Source organism: Rattus norvegicus, chromosome 1, assembly GCF_036323735.1.
Source record: "Rattus norvegicus strain BN/NHsdMcwi chromosome 1, GRCr8, whole genome shotgun sequence".
NCBI lineage: Eukaryota > Metazoa > Chordata > Mammalia > Rodentia > Muridae > Rattus > Rattus norvegicus.
Window position 1 is genome coordinate 8,841,624 of NC_086019.1, and position 19,979 is coordinate 8,861,602.

General features: G+C 43.6%; 1 protein-coding gene across 14 annotated transcripts in view; it reads right to left on the bottom strand.

Moving 5' to 3' along the window:
* Utrn (utrophin) overlaps nt 1-19,979 on the bottom strand; it is a 503,427-nt gene that overhangs the window by 300,563 nt on the left and 182,885 nt on the right. For all 14 annotated transcript variants that reach the window (XR_010063620.1, XM_008758594.4, XM_008758593.3 and 11 more), the window contains 9 exons: nt 17,376-17,546; nt 15,097-15,276; nt 14,290-14,424; nt 11,749-11,898; nt 10,050-10,211; nt 8,818-8,946; nt 7,583-7,756; nt 5,967-6,122; nt 3,373-3,543 (listed from right to left, as the gene is read on the bottom strand). Coding sequence is in view for 13 of the 14 variants with exons in the window: in XM_008758594.4 (XP_008756816.1) it covers nt 3,373-3,543; nt 5,967-6,122; nt 7,583-7,756; nt 8,818-8,946; nt 10,050-10,211; nt 11,749-11,898; nt 14,290-14,424; nt 15,097-15,276; nt 17,376-17,546 (1,428 nt within the window). In the remaining variant the exon portion in view is untranslated. The remainder of the gene's footprint in view (nt 1-3,372; nt 3,544-5,966; nt 6,123-7,582; nt 7,757-8,817; nt 8,947-10,049; nt 10,212-11,748; nt 11,899-14,289; nt 14,425-15,096; nt 15,277-17,375; nt 17,547-19,979) is intronic.

Consider the following 19,979-nt stretch of genomic DNA (forward strand, 5'->3'; position numbering starts at 1 on the left):
CACACACACACACACACACACACACACGTGTGCGCGCGCACAGACACGTATACACACAACAATAACAACCAATATTTGATTTACTTTTAAGAGATTTAACGGGGCTGGCAGAGCACTTGTATGGCATGTGCTAGGATCTGGGATAAATCCCCAGCCCCTATGGAGACAAAAGCCAAAATATATAAATTCTCATCCAACAAATCTAGAGTTTTGAAGTAAATCAACGCAGAACTCCTTTTACAAATTTGGGGACCATTTCTATAAAAGTGCATAAGCCACGAAGAGAATCATGAAGACAAGGACCCTCTAAGGAGAATGAAACCAGCTAACGAAATGACATCACTCGGCGGTCTGGGACCTGGGGGAGGGTATCTTAGTTATTTGGGGAGTTCAGATCCCCTCTCCTAATACAGAGCAAATTAACCTCTAAGGAGTAAAGCATTACGGTTGGAGGGATGGCACTACACAAGATCATGAAGAAATTCTGCAGAACCTCAGAGTAAAGCCAGCCCTTCTGAAATCAAAGGCAACAGTAACGAGAAACTTAAGTGTTTGTTAAAAAAAATTAATAATAATAATAGAAGAAGAAGAAGAAGAAGAAGAAGAGGAGGAGGAGGAGGAGGAGGAAGAGGAGGAGGAAGAGGAGGAGGAAGAGGAGGAGGAGGAGGAGAGGAGGAGGAGGAAGGAGGAAGAAGAGGAGGAGTTGGAGGGGGGGCAGGAACTACAATGGCAAAGAAAGGAAATTTTAATACTATGCAACACAGCAAGCACTAATACACCTGAAAAGAAATCAAAATGAGCAGACTAATCTGGAGATTTAAAAATGGTCAAAAGTACAGGAAACATATTTCTCAAAAGGGGGCTAAGATAGTGTATAAGTGATGGAAAAGGTTCTAACTGAATAGTCAGAGACAGTGTTTGCACACCGCGGTCGAATGTATTCTCAAAACCCCAGGGAGGAACTGATGCATATGTGACACCTGCCGTGTCTGTCAGGTCTGTATTAAAGGGTGGTGAGGTGGAGTGTAGCACACGTGGGACTTTAAAATGGGTGTATACTTCGGCGCGAGGATTTTCTAGCTACTAAAACACACTCAGGAAACGATTATAAGTGTATGCTGAGAATCAGCCACAGGAATGTTGTTCATAGAACTGTTCCTAGTAACGAAAATGGAGGGTGGTAAACAGCCATGAGCGGGAAACTAGGCAGTGAAGATGAACAACAGAAGTAGCAGGCTTGTCTGACACACGCTAGAAAAACAGAGGGGAAGACAAGTCATCAAGGTCGCGCTTAGCTTTTGCTTGACTTTATTTTGGGTCCTAAACACAAACTGTGACTTTAGGAACTCAGAAGGCCAAGGAAAGTTTGTGGCCTCTGTGGAACTGTGAAAGTTATAGATTGCATAAGGCAGGAAGTTGGTATGCCCAGGCCCTGATGGCACTGGTCTGAAATCCTCACCGTCAGGAAGCAGAGGCATCAAGAGTTCAAGACCACTCTGAGCTACACAGTTAAACCCAGTCTCAAAAGAAAAGGAAAGACGGCAGGAGAAGGGACCAGAGCAGGGGAAGGAGCCTCGAATGGTCCAGGGGAAGAGAAGAGTTATTTCCGGCATACTAAACAAAGATCGATGAGTTAACAAAGTCAACTTTGCTCCTTTTCTTTGACAGTCGGTCAGAATGCACTAGCGTCCTTCCAGTTCGTTTTCCTCCCACATCCCTCTCTCTGCTCCTTATCCCACACACACAGGACCACGGCTCCCTTCAATGAACTGCCTTCGAAACTGGAATAGTGCATCAGCTTGACTTTCTCCCAAGTGTCCCCTCCACTGAGCATTCAGGCAGGGGAGCGTTACATCGTCACTCAGCCCGAGTCCCTTCTCATGGAGGTCACAAGAGACATCTACGGAGGACACTGGAGAGACTGTGTGGTCCATGTCTCTGAATCCTGTGTGCTGTGTAGCCAGTGTATCCTGTGGAGGTCCTCAAACATGCCTGCATCTTTCATATGAAAGAAACTGAGGAAAACAAGAGGACTCCGTTCAACCCCGTGTCCAGCTCAGAAACAGGAAACCGCACGCCCCCTCCTAAATATGAATTATTCCAAACAGCTGGGAGGCTAACGGAAACTGCTGTGTGGAGTTTTCTTTACCCTGTGTGATTATGACCTCTGTATCAGTTATTCTGCAATAGATAGACAGATAAATATAAAAATAAACACTGAATACTGGGAGAAAATGTCATGGATTTTCAAGGTGGTTATTTTTTTCTGCTGTTTCTTTTCTTTCTTTTTTGAGACAGGGTCTCTCTCCAGAGCCTTGAACACTCTGAGGTCTGTTTGCCTCTGCCTCCCAAGTTCTGGAATTAAGGCGTGTGCCACCACACCCAGATAGGGTGGTTAACTATTAATACAACATGCTCAGATATTACCTAAGCATAATGTGAAAAGGGGCCTGACGACCCACAGGAGTCCAGCACTTTGGGGAAGGAGATGAAGTGTTTTATCCAAGCTGCAGAGGCAGCTCGGTTGGTAAAGTGCTTGCTGACCATAATGAGGACGTGAGTTCTCATCCTGAGCATTCATGCAAAAGCACGAGATCAGAAGTCTAGCCCTGGAAAAGTAGACACAGGAGTTTGCTGGCAGGTCCAGCCAAAGCAGTCAGCATCATGTTCAAAATGAGAATTTGTCCCAGAAATAGCAACTGAGGACATCTGCTGGGACATCAACCACAGGCCTACGCACACACACACACACACACACACACACACACACACACACACAGAAAGAATATCCCACACAGTCACAAATACACATGTGTACACTCACACTCAATCATACATACTCCCTCACAAAACATATGTGCACATTCACACTAACACTCACAAACACACATATGCACACATGTGTACACACACACATACACTCATTCACACAGAATCTCCTACACACTCACAAATACACATGTGTACACTCACTCATTCATACGCACAAAAATACATGTACATATTTACACTCACACACATGTGCATGCACACACACATACACACACACACACACACACACACGTACTGTTAAAATGCCTGACTTCAGCTGAGCACAGTTGTACACGATTGTGACCCCAGCATTTGAGAAGTTGAGGAAGAAAGGCTGCTGCAGATTTATGGCCAGCCTGTGACATACACGGCAGCCCAGGTTACAGAGAAAAACCTCTGAAAACAAACAATTGAGTGTATTCGAAATGTTCTTCCCAGATCAGAGAAGAGGGAAAGAAAGTACGGACAGGAGCAGAGGTTACAATTAATACAAAATGGAGATAGTGTCCAGCCAGAGTGTCCCAAGCAAATGTCACAGACGGGACAACAACCGACACTCACTTTAGCCCAGGAGATTTCTGTGTCCAGGTCACCGATCACCCCTTCTGAGGTAGATTTCTGCACTAGTTCAGCCTCTGTGGTAGAGAGCCATTCAGAGAGGATGGCGGCCTCCTTCTTCAACTTCCTGGATAGCTGTGAGGCTCTTTCCAGGTCCTGCTTCCCTTCTGTCACCTAAACAAGGGGACCAAGGACATGGGGAATAAGTCAAGGATAAACAAGGGCCAAGAATACAATGAGTAAGATGTGAATGAACAAGGAGGCCAAGTGCACAGTAAGATAGACACAGTGGGGTTCAACTAAAATCCACGACACTTAGTTAACAGCACCAGATCGCAGACTTTAAATGGCAAATGCTTGAATTGCAGAATGCTTCTCTGACTCTAACATGCCCAAGCAGCTCTACAAGCATCACCGGTTTAATGTTCACAAAAAGTGTGTATACTAGGAAGAAAACCATAGCTCGGCTTGTAACGATGCACACTTTTCCTCATCAATGCATGCTAAGGGCATCTGCAAGAAACCATATGAAGATGTAAGGCTTTTACCTAACTATAATCCCTTCCCTTTTGGTTATATCAGCGTTCCTTCTTGGTAAACATTTTTAACACTCTCGTTTTACACACACACACATACACACACACACACACACACACACATACACACACACTCCAGCTTCCCTAAAGACCCACTCTCTACTTTCGCCGTAGGATCAAAGCTACTTACTAGGGTGTATGTGAGAGTCAGTGCTATGCCTGACTTCTCACACATCCCCTGCTAAATTCAGTAACAACCCCAAGGCAACAGATCCAACGGACATTTTTAAGTGAATACTACCTTCCCTGGCTTCCCAGATCTCATCCCTGCTGTACACTTATCACATCTAGTTATCTTCCAATTTATTTTAAAGTTACTTTACTAATTCATAACACTCAGTCAGCGGCCTCATTTTCCCTCACCATATCCTCTCCCTAGCTAAACTCATCGACCCTGAAAACTTTACTACTTATACAGAGATGACTCAGAAAAATCCACATGATCAGCCCAGATGTCTTCTCCAGACCTTAGTACAGTGGTTCTCAACCTTCCTAACGAGTGATTCTCTAATACAGTTCTCATGTGTGGTGACTCCCAACCATAAAATTATTTTCATTGCTACTTCATACCTGTAATTTTGCTACCGTTATAAATCATAACGTAAATATCTGTTTTCCAGTGGTCTTAGGTGACCCCTGTGAAAAAGGCATTCAACCCTAAAGGGGTTGCAACAGTTGAAAATCATTTTATGCTGGTTTAATTCCACGGCATCTCAAAAGGAATTAGATTGTCAACACATCACCAATATGCATATGGCTTCTGCAGGCCTCTCTATCTTTCCTACTATCACCTCAATACTCCAGGGACGACACAGTCATCCATGTAAGCAAACCTAAAACATAATAAACCTCATGCCTTACCTCTCCCTCTCCTCCACCACCAGATTAATGTAGCACCAAACACATACCAGCCAAGGTCCAGGGAAAATGACAGAGCCAGACACCCACATTCCTCTGACCCCCATCCCCTCACGCCTGCACACACATGGTTCTTTCTGTCTCCTCCCCCGAGAGGTACACCCTGCCTCCTTCTGCCACAGGGCCTTTACACAAGCTGATCCGTAACTCCCCCTGACTTCACCATGGTCACTCCAACCTATCCTTCAGATGTCAGCTTATGCAACACTTCCTGAGAAGGCTGTCCTGTGCTTTCACGTCTGAGCCTAATATTCAAGCAGCATGGAAGATTAAACAACTACCTGAGCTGGGCGTCATGGGCATCGTGACACCTTTAATCTTAGCACTGGGGAGGCGGAGGCAAGTGGACCTCTGTGAAACAGCGACCAGTCTGGTCTACATAGCAAGTTCCAGGGCAGCCAAAGCTACATAAAAGATCCTCAAAACAAACAAAGAAAACACTATTGAAACTAGTTTCTCAGTGTGGCTGGGTTTTGCTTTTCACATGTTCTTCATACTCTGAATTTCAGGGCAAACCCTCCAAGTCAGAAGACAATTTTTGTATGGGATCCTGTCAGGTAGAGCCAGTCACAGAAAATGGCCTACTTACTCCCCCCTCCCCCCCCCCCAGAGCTGGGGACTGAACCCAGGGAAGCGCTCTACCACTGAGCCTGAGCTAAATCCCCAACCCCTGGCCTACTTACTCTTAACACCTATTCATTAACCTATACAATGGAGGATTATCAGTCTTGGTAGACTAAGGAGAACTACCTGCCACCAATTACTTACTAGATCCTGACAGGTTAACAGACTTAAGTTTAGATCTCCAAAGGCAAAGAAGGCTTGCACAACAACTATGACCTTGTCGAGCTTCCTTAGAATACCTTACAAGATGTCAATGGCCAGGGAAAATATAACTATTATCCTGTATTAAATATTCTAAGACATATTTATATAACTACTCATGAGTATACGTTTGTTGTACATGCAAAGATCAAATTTGATAAATTGATAAATATTGGGAGAGGGAGTGACAGAAAAAGAGAGAGAGAGAGAGAGAGAGAGAGAGAGAGAGAGAGAGAGAGAGAGAGCGCAATGTCTTACCTGTGCACCCAGGTCATTGTAGAGGACTTTCAGAGAAGTGAGCTGCTCATCCATGCCTTTTGGGTTGTCCGTCTGCTGCTTCTGGACAATGTGCCTGCCTGTCTTGATGACAGTCTCAACTTCAAGCTTGACCTCGCTCAACGTTTTATATAGTTTCTTTAAAAGAGAGAAAAAAATTTTTACATTGCTAACAGAAAATTCCCCAACTGGCATCATTTCAGAACACAGCTTCTGCGGCTGGGCAGGTAATACCTCACCGAGGACCTCAGAGGGCACACTATCCGTCTTGAATGTGGTTTGAAGGTTGAATCGAGTCAAGTCAGGGTTGTAATGTTCCTTCAAATCAGTTAATAAACTAAAAGAGTTTGTGTATGTTTAAACATAAAACAAGATGTGTGTATTAAATGTCAATAGAAATCCTGGATAAGTTCTCATTGTAACCAGGCTTCCTTCAAAACCTATGGGATGTAGCGGGATTGGAACTGGAATATCTCTGTGTGGAGTCAGACTGTAGGGCAGGCAGAGGGCTCGAGGAGAAACCACGGGCTTACTATGCACAAGATCCTTCGTTCAACTCACGGCACTGAAAGAATATTCTTTAATCCTAACACCATGACTAGAAGACAGCTACCTCTGGCAATCTGTGCCCATAGGAATGCAGAATCCCTAACATTTATTTCTTTCTACTTCTCAGAGAAAACAAATCTACTGTAATGAGTATCATTTACACGCTAAAAATATACCGAACACTTTAAAGTGTCAAGATGGATATGGCGCTCAGAAATTGGAGTTAAATGGGTCAATTCCAAACTGCCTTCATCCCTGTCACCTTGAACCCCCACACTCTGTTTAGGCAGCTTCTCCATACATGAGTTTCCAACTCAAAACACCTCAAGGATACACAGCCAGTATCTGTGATGTTTGCCGTTCTGTCCCAGTAAGCAAAGGGAAGCTTACAACACTTGCGTGTGATTCAAATGTCTCCTACCCCAGCACTATTCCAAGCACACGAGAAACGAAACGTGAAAAACAACAGCCCCACAGGTATCTCCTGCGGACTCCTCTAAGATTGCCAGGCACCACAATAAGGCTAAGTTCAGATCCTCCCCTGCCCCAACATCATTTAAAAATCTCTATTTAACTACAAACAATGAAACAATAAGGTCTTATTTGCCATCCACTTCTGCCCATCTGAAAGTTTAAACTTTGACTTAAAGGTCATGTTCCTAGCAAAGCATTTTTTTTTAATTCTGTAATATTCCAAATATTACAGAGACTTCAAAATTTATTGTGAAAATTTTCACCTATCAGTCATGTCCTGCAGAAGTCTTTCCTATTTCGTGTTATAACTTACGCATTTTTTTGTTTTCTTTTTAATACATGTTATTAGTGTGCCATTTGCTTCCGTATCTGCACGGACCATAAATACTGTTTTCACACTCTCCCATTTCTCTCGTAGCATCTATTTTTTTCTCTGGGACGGCCGCATTTCTTACTGTTCTAACACGTCCTCTGTCATCTTCACACCCCGAACTGAGGAATAAGAACGGATGCTCTGAACTACACTATAGCGGCATCTCTGGCCGTGCGAGCCGCCCCCTCCGTCTCAGGCTCACCATGCACTTGTCCAAGTGGGTCTGGATGACGTCGGGGTCCACATCCTTCACACTGAGGACGTGGAGCTCGGCCTTCACGCCATCCAGCACGCGCTTGCAGTCAAGCATCCGCTGCTCGAAATTCGCGGGCTTCTGGAAAAGCTGGAATTTGGTGGAAACCTCTCGGAGTTTCCTCTGTGTGCAGAAATGAAAGTAAGCCACTCGCTCTCTCTCTCTCTCTCTCTCTCTCTCTCTCTCTCTAGCTGTTAGTATAATACATTAATACTAAAAGGCTTCTCAAAAAAAAAAAAAAAAAAACAAGCCAACCCAGGAAAGCCCAGAGGGATTAGGAAGGTTCTGGTAGAGTAAAACAATGGTTCTTAGCCCTCCTAATGATGCAACCATTTAACACAGTTCCTCGTGTTGTGGTGGCCCCCAACCATAAAATTATTTCACTTGCTACTTCCTAATTGTAATTGCAACTGTTATAAATCATAATGTAATTAATTCATAATTATCTTATATGCAGGGTATCTGATAGGTAACCCCCAAAGGGGTCACGACCCACAGGTTGAGAACCACTGTTCAATGTCATGGATGAGCAGCCCTCAGTATTCCCAGTCTCCAAAACAAACATGGATACAGATGGTGTCTCCGGAACGACAGTCCACTAATTTACTCACTTCCTCCAGGAAACCTAGGTCATGGACGTAGACCTCAGACACCTTCCACCACATTAAGAGTGACAGCCCTTCTCCCTCCACGCACTAAGGACCTGAGTGGTCCTGCATCCCGCCCAGACATCAGTCTCTGGGGTCAGAGAGCAGTCCACACAAAGCCAACCGCAAGGCTGAACCCAGTCTCTCTTCTCAACCAACTAGGGTCCTGCCAAGACTCGACCCCACCCCACAGTATAGGGGAGTGTCAGGGCGGAGAGGTGAGAAGGGGTGGGTGGGGGAACAACCTCATAGAAGATGGGGGAGGGGAAACGGGATTGGGGTTTTTGGATGGGAAACCAGGAAAAGGGATACCATTTGAAATGTAAATAAATAAAAATAATAACAATAAAAAACTTTGCTATTTTATTACCCAGCTAACAACCTGTGCCTGCTGCCATGAGGCCCAGTGAGCCTTTAATACCCACTCACATCCCATTGTTCGAATCACAGTACAGAGCCAGGGTACCCACATACCCTTTCTGCTTTCCTTTCTATACCTGCCATATATAAAAAGCAAAGGGGAAACCTGGCCTTTACCTGGAGCAGGTCCATCTGACTTCCTCCTCTTGTGGTTCTGCCCTCAGGGGAGGTGGGGGGCTGAGGGCGGACATTCTTTTTCAGCTCCTCCAGGGTGAGCTCATGGGCTGAGATTTCTGCTTGGATCTTCTACCGGGAAGATAAAAAAGGGAGAAGGTGTGTTTTTAAAGTCCACTGAGAAGCCCTGGGTAATGATGGCCCTTGCTTGTAATTCTAGCACTCTGGAGGCTGGAGCAGGAGGACAGCCAGGTTTAAGGCCACCCTTGGCTACACAGTAAGTCCCAGGCAAGCATGAGTTCCATATGTCTTTAAACAACATGTATGTTTTTAATACAACAGTTTTCACACAGCAGTGTGCCTTTATAGGACAACAGCAAAGTACACGAAGAAACAGAAACACAGAAGGTCAGTGTAGCTGTGCAGTATCTGATCCTGTATTTAATAAGCTTGGGGGACACTTGGTAATAACAAACTGCTACACGGTACACCACTGTGTGCCGTGCACATGCTAAGGCCTCTGCATGCCATTATTGATGCTCACACCTGATTTATATAGAATAAACTGCCTGAACTTTATAGCTAAGGAAGGAAGGAAGGGAGGGAGGGGGGGAGGGAGGGAGAGAGAGAGAGAGAGAGAGAGAGAGAGAGAGAGAGAGAGAGAGGGGAAGAGGAAGAGAGAAAGAGAAAGAAAGAAAAGGAAGAAAGAGAAAGAAAGAAGAAAGAAAGAAAAGGAAGAAAGAGAAAGAAAGAAAGAAAGAAAGAAAGAAAGAAAGAAAGAAAGAAAGAAGAAAGAAAGAAAGAAAGAAAGAAAGAAAGAAAGAAAGAGGAAGAAAGAAATCCATTTTCTAATGTATGAGCTGTGGGAAAGGAGCTGGAGAGATGGCTCGGCTGTTAAGAGCACCAGCTGCTCTTCCAAAGGATCTAAGTTCCTTTCCCAGCACCCATAGGGTGGTTTATAACAGTCTAACTCCAGTTCCAGGGGATTCAAAGCTGCCTTCTGGCATCCGCAGGCAGTAGGCATGAACACAGTGCACATGTGCACGTGTAAGCAAAACACTCCTATGCGTGAAAGATTAAAGAGAAAAATGCTTCAAGTTCTCACCCAAGGAACAAGAACAGCTCCAAAGCCAAGACCGTTCCATAAAGAATGCCTGTTCTCCTGGCTCTGACAGACGGTCAGATGGAAACCGTTCTCTCTCAGAACACAAAGGCTCGCTACTTTGTAGCAGTACCTGAGCTTCCTGGGGCAGCTGGAAGGCATCAATCCTGTCCGTCAGGTATGTGGTAAGCTGCTTGTCCAGCTCCCCTAGGCTCTCCTTCAGCACCTGAAGCATGTGGTCAGTTTCGCGGAGGACCTGGAGTTGCTTCTCCAAAGAGATCTGTTTGCTCTCCGCCTGCACGGAGGAGACATTTCCTCTGTAACTGCTCAGCACAAGTATAAATAGCTGGATGTGCTTTCTGGCCATGCAGGTTATAATAAAGTACTGGTTCAAGACTGAAGCTCTTCTTATAAATAAATAATGACCATCAATAAGAAGAGTGCAAATGTTCTTCTAGTATCTCATGGCCTCAGCTGCTGAACCTCTCATTTTTACTTTCTATTAATGTATACTATGACAAAATACACATACGAAGAGATCTCCCATAGGGCATATATGACAGAATAAAAATGGGCATTTTAGGTGACTGTCTCAGTGGCTAAGTACTTGTTGCCCTTGTGGAGGATGAGGGTTTGGTTCCCTCCATGGTGGCTCACAACCATCTGTACCCCAGGCTCTAGGGAATCAAACACACTCTTCTAGACAACATGAGCATCAGACACATACACGGGACACAGACATGTATGCAGACACTCATATATGCAAAATGTCTTAAATTAAGTAAAATTTGTAGTTTTTTAATTTTTTATTTACTAGAAACAAAAGGCAATTTTAAGAATTACCAATGCCTATCGAAAAAATAAGACATAGTAAGAATGTCTGTCAAGTGAATACCTAATTTTTTTTCTAAAATTGAGAACAAGTTCTGTGGGTGTACAGGTGAGTAAAACCACGAATTGCCACACATCTTTGGATTAAGTCAATGATATTTAGAGTCTAAATCTGAACAGTTGCTATTCAGTAATCTCTTATAATTCGCTAATTACCCACTCAGCCTTCTTACAAAAGAACAACGCCCCTTCTCTTATCACTGATATGAGCATGCGTGTTGAGATATAATCTGGACACAATCCAAGTGATGCAGCTTTCATAACACTTAATGTCAAATTCTGATGCCCCTAATAGTTCCTGGGACATACATAGAGAAGGTATTGTTTTCAGACATGACTGTAATACAATTCTTGCAGAAAATTACATCATCACAAATAGAAATTATCTCAAAGAAGTGTTGGAGGCGGAGGGTAACTGGGAATCTAACCCATGCCCTTGTGTGTACTAGGCAAGTGTTTAACCACTGGGTTACATCCAGTATCTGACAAAGTTTGGTTTGGTTTGGGCTGGGGTTGGTTTGGTAAGACAATGTATTACTATGTAGCCTCACCCGCTTTAGAATTCCCTGTGCAGACTATTCTGGCCTCAAACTCAGATCCACTTGCTTCTGCATCTTAAGTTTTTGGTTTAAAGGCATGTACCACCCCATGTCTTCTCCTGGCAATTTGGATGTCTGTCTGTCTGTCCATCTGTCTGTTCAATCAAGTTGTGTCTGACCTACAAACATTAGGTCTATTCTTCTATACCTACTTCAAAGTCCTAAGATCCCACTAACATCGGCTGCCTACTTTAACCCCCACCACACCAAAGCATTAATTAATGGAGACCAATTCAGACATTACCAAGTGTAACCAGCATGCAAGCTTGGAACCAGAGGGAGCTCTCAGGGTTAGCGCACAGCAGTAACTACCTAATCACACTGCGCATGTCTAGTTCTCACCAAGTGACTCAGCTCTTCATAGCGGCTGTTAAAAGCCTCCAGCTTCTCGCTGATGATGTCATCCAGGATCCCACCATCAATCAGAGTCTGCCCAAGTTCCCGAATCTGGGTGCGATTATCCGCTGGATGACGCAAAACAGACTCAAGAGACTGCAGTTGGGCAGAAAAAGAATAATACATTCACTAAGTCTAAATGGACCGAGATCTGCAAAAATGCTGTTTTAAGACAAGTATTAATTCCACTCTCCAGAAATCTACTTAACAAATAATGCCAAAAATTAAAGAAATAGCTAATTCACAAACTCATCCACCAAAGATTAACAAAATCACAGAACGAAAAAAAAAAAAACTTCAAGAGCATAAGGGTTGATGCAGTCATCACATAAAATAACTATTAATTTTATGAGAAACAGTGTGAGATACAAAAATGTACATATAAAATTATCTAATATTATTAACTACATTAGCAAAATTAGAATCCATTTTTCTACCACATGATATAGAAATACACAAAGTATTTCTATGTACATAGTTTCATAGACATAACTCCAATTAATCTTATGCACTAAATGTTACTCCCATATTCTGCAGATGGGAAAACTGAAAGCCATGAAGTTTGATTTGACAAACAAGAGTCAACAAAAAGAAATAACTAAAGTTCCAAACTGTTTCCAAAGAACTATGAGTCCTTTGATTGCATTTAGTGCCCTGTGGTATACATGCGTAAAAGAAAGGCTGATAAGAAAGAAAAAGTATGAAGGCTGGAGAGATGGCTCAGTGGTTAAGAGCCCTGACTGCTCTTCCAGAGGTCCTGAGTTCAAGTCCCAGCAACCACATGGTGGCTCACAACCGTCTGTAATGGGATCCAATGCCCTCTTCTGGTGTGTCTGAAGATGACAGTGTACTCACATATATAAAATCAATAAATACATTTTTAAAAAAGAAAGGAAGGATGCACAAAACGTTTTAAAATAATTATCATGGAGCTTGCTTTTCCTTTCCTCCACTGTCCGGGTTTCTAGAATGTATATGTACGATCCTACGAGGGAAGCACGTTTGCTGTTCGTTTAATGGGCATCTATTGGGGTCTATACTGTGTGTCTTCCACTCTGCTGTGTTTGTGGCAATTCTCCTCCTGCAGTGCATCTATCCTCAGGGATGTAGCCCCACCCACACCCACCCCCAGTGATGTCCCCGACTTCCCATTCCGCTGTTCATAGGATCCCCAAATTTCTCTACCACTTCTGTAGAAGCTTATCCACCTTCCCCTCCTTTCCTAAGCAAACCTTCCTGGTTACACCGCAATTCGTCTCAGAAGTAATTACCACAGCATCATGTGCACTCCTGGGCCTGAAGCCCAACCTTGCCATCCAGCCCTCACCATGGGAGCCCCTGCCTTCGAGAATGCACATATCAGCCTGCTTTAACGGTTCACAGCTGATGACAAGGAACTAGAAGCCACCTTAAGCATGGCTCATGCCGTATTCATAAGTACAAAGAAACAAAGCAGGGTTTGTGCAGAGCGTGGGGAAATGAGCTGCACCCCACTACTGACCATTACCCTGTATAAAGTATGCAGCGCTCCTGCCTTACAAACGTATTATAAAGAGTCCCAGGAACTGAGGAGATGCCTCAGGGTAAGAAGGAACTTGCCACAAAGCGTAACAACCTGATCTGATCCCTGATCTACATGCTGCAAAGGGGAATGACGTTTACACAGTGTGCTCTGACCTCAGTACGCATCTACCGTATGCATGATGGATAGATGGATGGATGCACAGATGCATGGATGGATGGATGTATGCATGGATGCATGGATGGATGGATGGATGAATGGGTGGATGGATGGATGGATGGATGGATGGATGGATGCATGGTTGCATGGATGGATGGATGGATGGATGGATGGATGGATGGATGGATGGATGGATGGATAGATGGATGGATGGATGCATGGTTGCATGGATGGATGGATGGGTGGATGGATGGATGGATGGATAGATGGATGGATGGATGCATGGTTGCATGGATGGATGGATGGGTGGATGGATGGATGGATAGATGGATGGATGGATGCATGGTTGCATGGATGGATGGATGGATGGATGGATGGATGAATGCACGGATGGATGGATGGATGGATGGATGGGTGGATGGATGGATGCACAGATGGGTGGTGGATGGATGGATGGACAGACAGATGGATGGATGGATAGATGGATGGTGGATGGATGGACGGATGGATGGATAGATGGATGGATGGATGGATAGATGGATGGTAGATGGATGGACGGATGCATGGATGGATGGATGGATGGATGGATGGATGCATGGACAGATGGATGGATGGATGGATAGATGGATGCACGGATGGATACATAAATACATATATACACATACATAGAAACATATAGATACATAGATACATACGTAGATACATACATAGATAGATTCACAGATAGACACATAGACAGGATGACAGACAGCACATCTGTCCTCATCACAATGAAAATAACTGTGACTCAGAGATCAGGTGCCAACCTCCAGAGCGTCGTGAACAGCTTCTGCCCTCTCAGGCAGGGCCTCTGTGCTCTGCATGCGCTCCTCCAAAGTGTTCAACCACGAGGTTTCCAGATCCAGATAGTGAAGCAGCTCCACCCAACACGACCAGACCTCCTAAAGGGTGTGAGGGAAAATTAAAACTGAAGAGGAGCCATAACCCTACGTCATCCCTTGGATCAATAAGGACTCCATTTCAGTGAGAGGAATATACAGGAATCCAGACACCAGCAAAGTCAGAATGTCAAATAAATGGGACAAAACTAAATTCTCAATAAACTAGGAGCACTTAAGATGGAGGGAAAAAGACAAATGGAAAAGAGGCTGCCTCGATTTCCATGAAAATGAATTCCAAGGACCTGGTTAAATGTCGAAAACAAACCTGAACCATTAACAGGGGGAAACAGCAGAGAAATACAATTTTTTTTTTATTTTAAAGAGAATGTAAGAGCTGGAGATTTGGTTCAGTGGTTACAGCCTGTGCTTGCCTAACAGATAAAGACTCTGGGTCCAATCTCCAGCACCACCACCATCACCACCACCACCACCACCACCACCATCACCACCACCACATCTCTAACACCCCCAGAAAAAGCAAAAGGTAGAAATCATTCATGATACTTTTAATAAAAACTTAAATCTCCTAGGACATATACAATTCCAATCCCTAGATAACTAAAAGCAATGGATCTTTCTTTTCTTCTCTTTAATAAGACGGGGAAGTGCGCACTGCACAGCAGAACCAGGATCTCCGGATGGGTGGTACCCCTGGGGGAAACAAACTCTTACCTCTAGTGTGTGGCACTTCCCTCGAATCCTATTACAGAGAAGCTGGTAGCTCTCCAGCACCTCGTTGAACTCCGATGTCAGCTCCTGGCCACCAGAGGGCACCCTGGCAGCCACGAGCTTGATGCTGTCCTTGAGAATTTTCACCCTCACCTCCTTCTGCAGCACGTCCTCTTTGGCCCTCTGTCCCGAGAAAGGAGCAACTTAAAACATGGTTCTCTGTGACCAGTATCTTCCTTTTTAAAAAAATTAATAATAACTAATCCAAAATTAAAACACCTAAATGGTTCTACATGCCTGAGTAGAGCGCATTAATTTAGAAAGTCCATAGCCTGAGTTTTTTTGGAAGAAGAATGCTAAAAATAAAATCTCTCTTCTAGTTACCAATGTACATTCCCAGGGCCCACAACACCTTCATTTAATAACGCCAGAGTCTGGAGTCAAGTTATCCTAGTATCTACCGACAAGATATATTTTCAAATTCTGGGCTCAGGGCTAAGAATCTAAATGAACTCCTTTTAAATGACTACTGGAGGTCTGAACATATTAAACTGAAATAAATAAACATCCTCAAAAAATGGCAGGAGACCGAGGCAGAGGCATCTATTAAAATTTCCCACAAATCCTTGTTAAAAAAAAAAAAAAAACCATTTTCCTCCTAGAACATGGGTCCATCCATCTTTCCAATAAAGAAGATGAAGAAGTCCCACTGGACAACCTGGTCCAGAAATAGCTGCTTCCTGGTTCTCCATCTATGCTCAAAGCACTTAATCTCGTATGCTAGAAAACCTACCTGCAGCAGCCTTTAACTTCCCCCCCTTAGCTTGCTTTATTGCTTAATGGATTTCGGCTCTCCCGGGGTGAGGGAAAAGTAATTAAGTGTAGTGCTTTTAAATTCCTAATGGCTGTTTTGAAGAATAAAAATAAATAGAGTGTTGCCCAATCGGGAGATCTTAATCTCATTTTTCTTCACTGTCAACCACAATGGCTTTTAAAAACTACACCAAACTACAGCTCCAACGGTGTGAGTGATAAATGAGGCAGCCCTTCTTTATATAGTAGACTACCTTTAACTATTTTCGATGCTAAAAAATACTTTTAAAACTTTTCAGAAGGAGCTACATAAAAAGTATATTTTGGTCCCTCCTCAACACAGATTAAATAAGTCTCTTCTCAGGTATACTGACTCAAGATAGCACAGGTGAGCGTCATATAAAACCTTTTGAAAACTACCTGCACAGAAAAGTTTGCCTTACATAGACTACTGGTTGAGTTAACAGTGGGGTAATCAAATATCATGTTACTTGATCTTTTACAAAGCGAAGGGTGAGTCTTTATTTTTTTTTTTTTTTTAAGATAGGGTTTCCTCTGTGTAGCTACTCTGGAACTCGCTCTGCAGACCAGACTGGCCTCGAACCCAGGGATCCATCTGCCTCTGTCTCTACCTCTGCCCCTCCTCTGCCCTCTGCCCCTGCCTCTGTAATACTGGGGTTAAAGTTATGCCCCACGACAACCTGACAAGAAGGATGACTCTTACAGACAGAATCATGCCCTCATGTTTGAACAAAAGTGGAAGCAATGTGGTATGATGCCCAGTTCTTTCCTTATACAAGAACAACTACTGATACAGGAATAGGCGTTTCTGGAACCACAGCCTGTGACCCCAACTTATCTCCATCTTCTCTTCTCTCTATACTCCCTGCTTCCTGTTCCAAGGACATTCTGGGGCTCCCTTGCACCCAATACTGACTCTATACCCTTTACCTCCTGCTCCAAGGACGTTCTAGGGTTCCCTGGGCCCCCAGTAAGGACTAGAATCAAACCCATGAGAACTAGGATAACCTCAAACCAACTTGTGAAGTCTGCTTTGCTCCTTACAAAAAACTACACTTTCTAGAAACAGTGGTAGAAGTCACACACCACCGTGACTATGATTAATACCACAAAATATATACTGGGAAACTGCTAAAATGGTGAACATTTATATTATATGTGTTTACTACATTAAAAAGAAAGAAAAGAAAAATTACAGCTTCTCCCCATAACCCTTCTTCGAGTCTAATCCACACAACTATCCACAGGGACTTCCCAGCATTGATCAACCCCGGGGTGGACTTGAACCAGTGGACTGGAGTCAGCCTCCTCTAACTAAAATCACCACAGCTACTCTTTACTTAGTCCTACTATGCGAGCAGAGCTGTCCATATGGTTCTGTGTAGTGTGATAGGTGAGGGACCAATAGACTAATTAGCGTGAAGAGGGGGCCGGGAGGGAGGCCTTACCTTCATCTCCTCCACTGCACTTTCAAGTTCTTCTGGAGACTTGTACTCGAAGTCCCTCTCCAGATAGTCCTCTTCGGCCTGAGCCATCCACTCCTGCATCTCAGCCAAATCCTTCTTCAAGTTCATGGCTTTCTCCTGACTGTCAGACAACCTGCTCTTTTGAATATCAATCTAGGAAGGAAACACCATTCCACTCAGTAAATAAATTTTAATACATTAAATGCCAAGTTCAACCCTTTAATGTTTAAAGACACTGCGATAAATTTCCAGCCTTATGCTTTAACATTCAAGGAAAACTTTTTAGACGTCCTGTGCTGATGATGCTGTGCAATGTAAGAAATGACGAAAACATAATGAATTCGATACAGCATTTGAGACGCGAACCTAACATGAAGATATCTACTCTAAGTCCTGGAATGGGGTTCACGGTTGGCGTTTTTCTCAGCGGTAGCCTGCACAATACTTCCAACACTGTGAAAGGTAGGCAGCGGAAACTAACTTGGTTTCTGACCTAGCTTTTAATTCTACATTAAGCCACTTAGCCTATAGCAATGAAGGTATAAACATCAAGTCATTTAATTGTAACACTGTCTATTATCTAAAAAAATAATAATAATAATAACCAGAAAGCAGAATTCCCATTGTGTCCTCACATCCTGAAGCTGGGCATGGTCAGTCTTTTAAGGCCAGCACTTGGGAGGCAGAAGCAAGTAGACCTCTGTGAATCCAGGGCCAGCCTGCTCTACAGAGTAAGATCTGTTCTCAAAACAGGAAAAATAGGAGGACAAAAAGAAGCTATTATAAAAGATATTGCCCTATAAAATATTGGTTAGAAAGTAGAAGATAAACACTCGAGAGATGGCTCAATGGTCAAGAGCACTGGCTGCTCTTCCAGAGGATGCAGGTTCAATTCTCAGTACCCACATGGTGGCTCACAGCCATCTGTAACTAGTTCCAGTTCCAGGAACTCTAACACTCGACACACAGAGACATGCAGACAGACAAAACACCAAGGCACATACAATAAAGTTAAAAAAAAAAAAGAAAGAAAGTAGAAGATATTTTTGAAAGTAGCTATCTGTCTGAATCTGGCTCAGAAACCCCGTGCAGTACTTCAGAGGAGTCTGGAAATATTTTCGGAGTTCCTCACCTAACCACAAACTCACTTCAGCTGAAAGAGATGATCCTGTCACACAGGAAATAGTAGAATGCTCCCCTGACTCGTCCAGTAGCCTGCTCAAATTACACGTCTGAGTGGAGGTCAGGGCGGACAGTAACCAGAGGGCAGGACAGGAACAGGATGGGCTCACAGGAATGTGGGGTAAGGAGCAGTCAGTGGCTTTCCTGTTCCCTCCCTCTGAACAGGAGCACAGGCCTAAAAATAGACAAGGAACTTTTCTTTCCATGCCCACCCTGCAAGCTAGGGTGTGACTCTTCTAGGAGAAGCCACATCAGCACACAGTGCTGTCCCACACTGGATGCTCAACACTTTCCCTTGGGCAGCTCTTACTAAAACTGTAACAGAGTGTGTGTGTGTGTGTGTGTGTGTGTGTGTGTGTGTGTGTGTGTGTGTGTGTGTGTAAAATGCAATATAGTCCCATAAACGTAGACTCTTGGGCCCACTTCCAGAAGGGTCTTTATTTACATTTCCTGAACAATAGTAAGTTTTATCATTTTAATGGATCCATAGACAAGTTGAGAATAAAACCCACAAAATCATAACTATATACTTGGTACTTTAGAACAGTGCTAATTTCTGTCATGATAACATGCCTGTGACCCATTTCTGTGCATTTCTGCTTAACATGGCCTTTTTTTTACATATTTATTTTTATTTTGTGTGTAGGTATAGTTTTGCCTGTACACATTCTCGTATACCATGTGCATACAGTACCCATGAGGGCCAGAAAAAGGCAACAGGATCCTCTGAAACTGGAGTTTCAGACTGTTGTGTGCTGCTATGAGGGTGCTGGGAACAGAACCTGGATCCTCAGCGGGAGCTGAAGGGCTCTTAATTGCTAGCCCATCTCCCCAGCCCCAGAAATACCTATTTTCGCTAACTACAATAATATATATAGAGAGATATATTCTCTACAACTTTTTAAATTTTACCAATAATGGATTTTACATTGTTATGAGCAAGCAGGTGAACGGGTGAAAGCAGGGTGATGGATGGATGGCATATATGACAAACAGGAGATGGTGATGGTAGGTGATGAATGGAGGGAGATGTTAAGGAGGACGGACAGATGGATGACTGCACGGATACAGGGAGGCGGGGCGTAAGTAGATGGACGGATGCTACACAGTTGCTTATTCCTCAACGCCACTTAGGAGCCATGCCCTCTGTTTACTTAGACAAAACCCCCAGCTACTTACAGTATAAGATTATGAAGCAGATACAGAAATACAAACTAGGTTAGCGTATTCAGTGATACTGCAAAAAGATTACTTTCTTGAGTTTGATCATGGCATCGTGACAAATGCCTATATTGTAATATATGACAGTCATTTCAAGTTCCCGTCTAAAGCATATTTTCAGAGATGAATAGAAAATATAATGCAAGAGTAGCTACTGATAGGTCCATGGGTATATATCTCTGT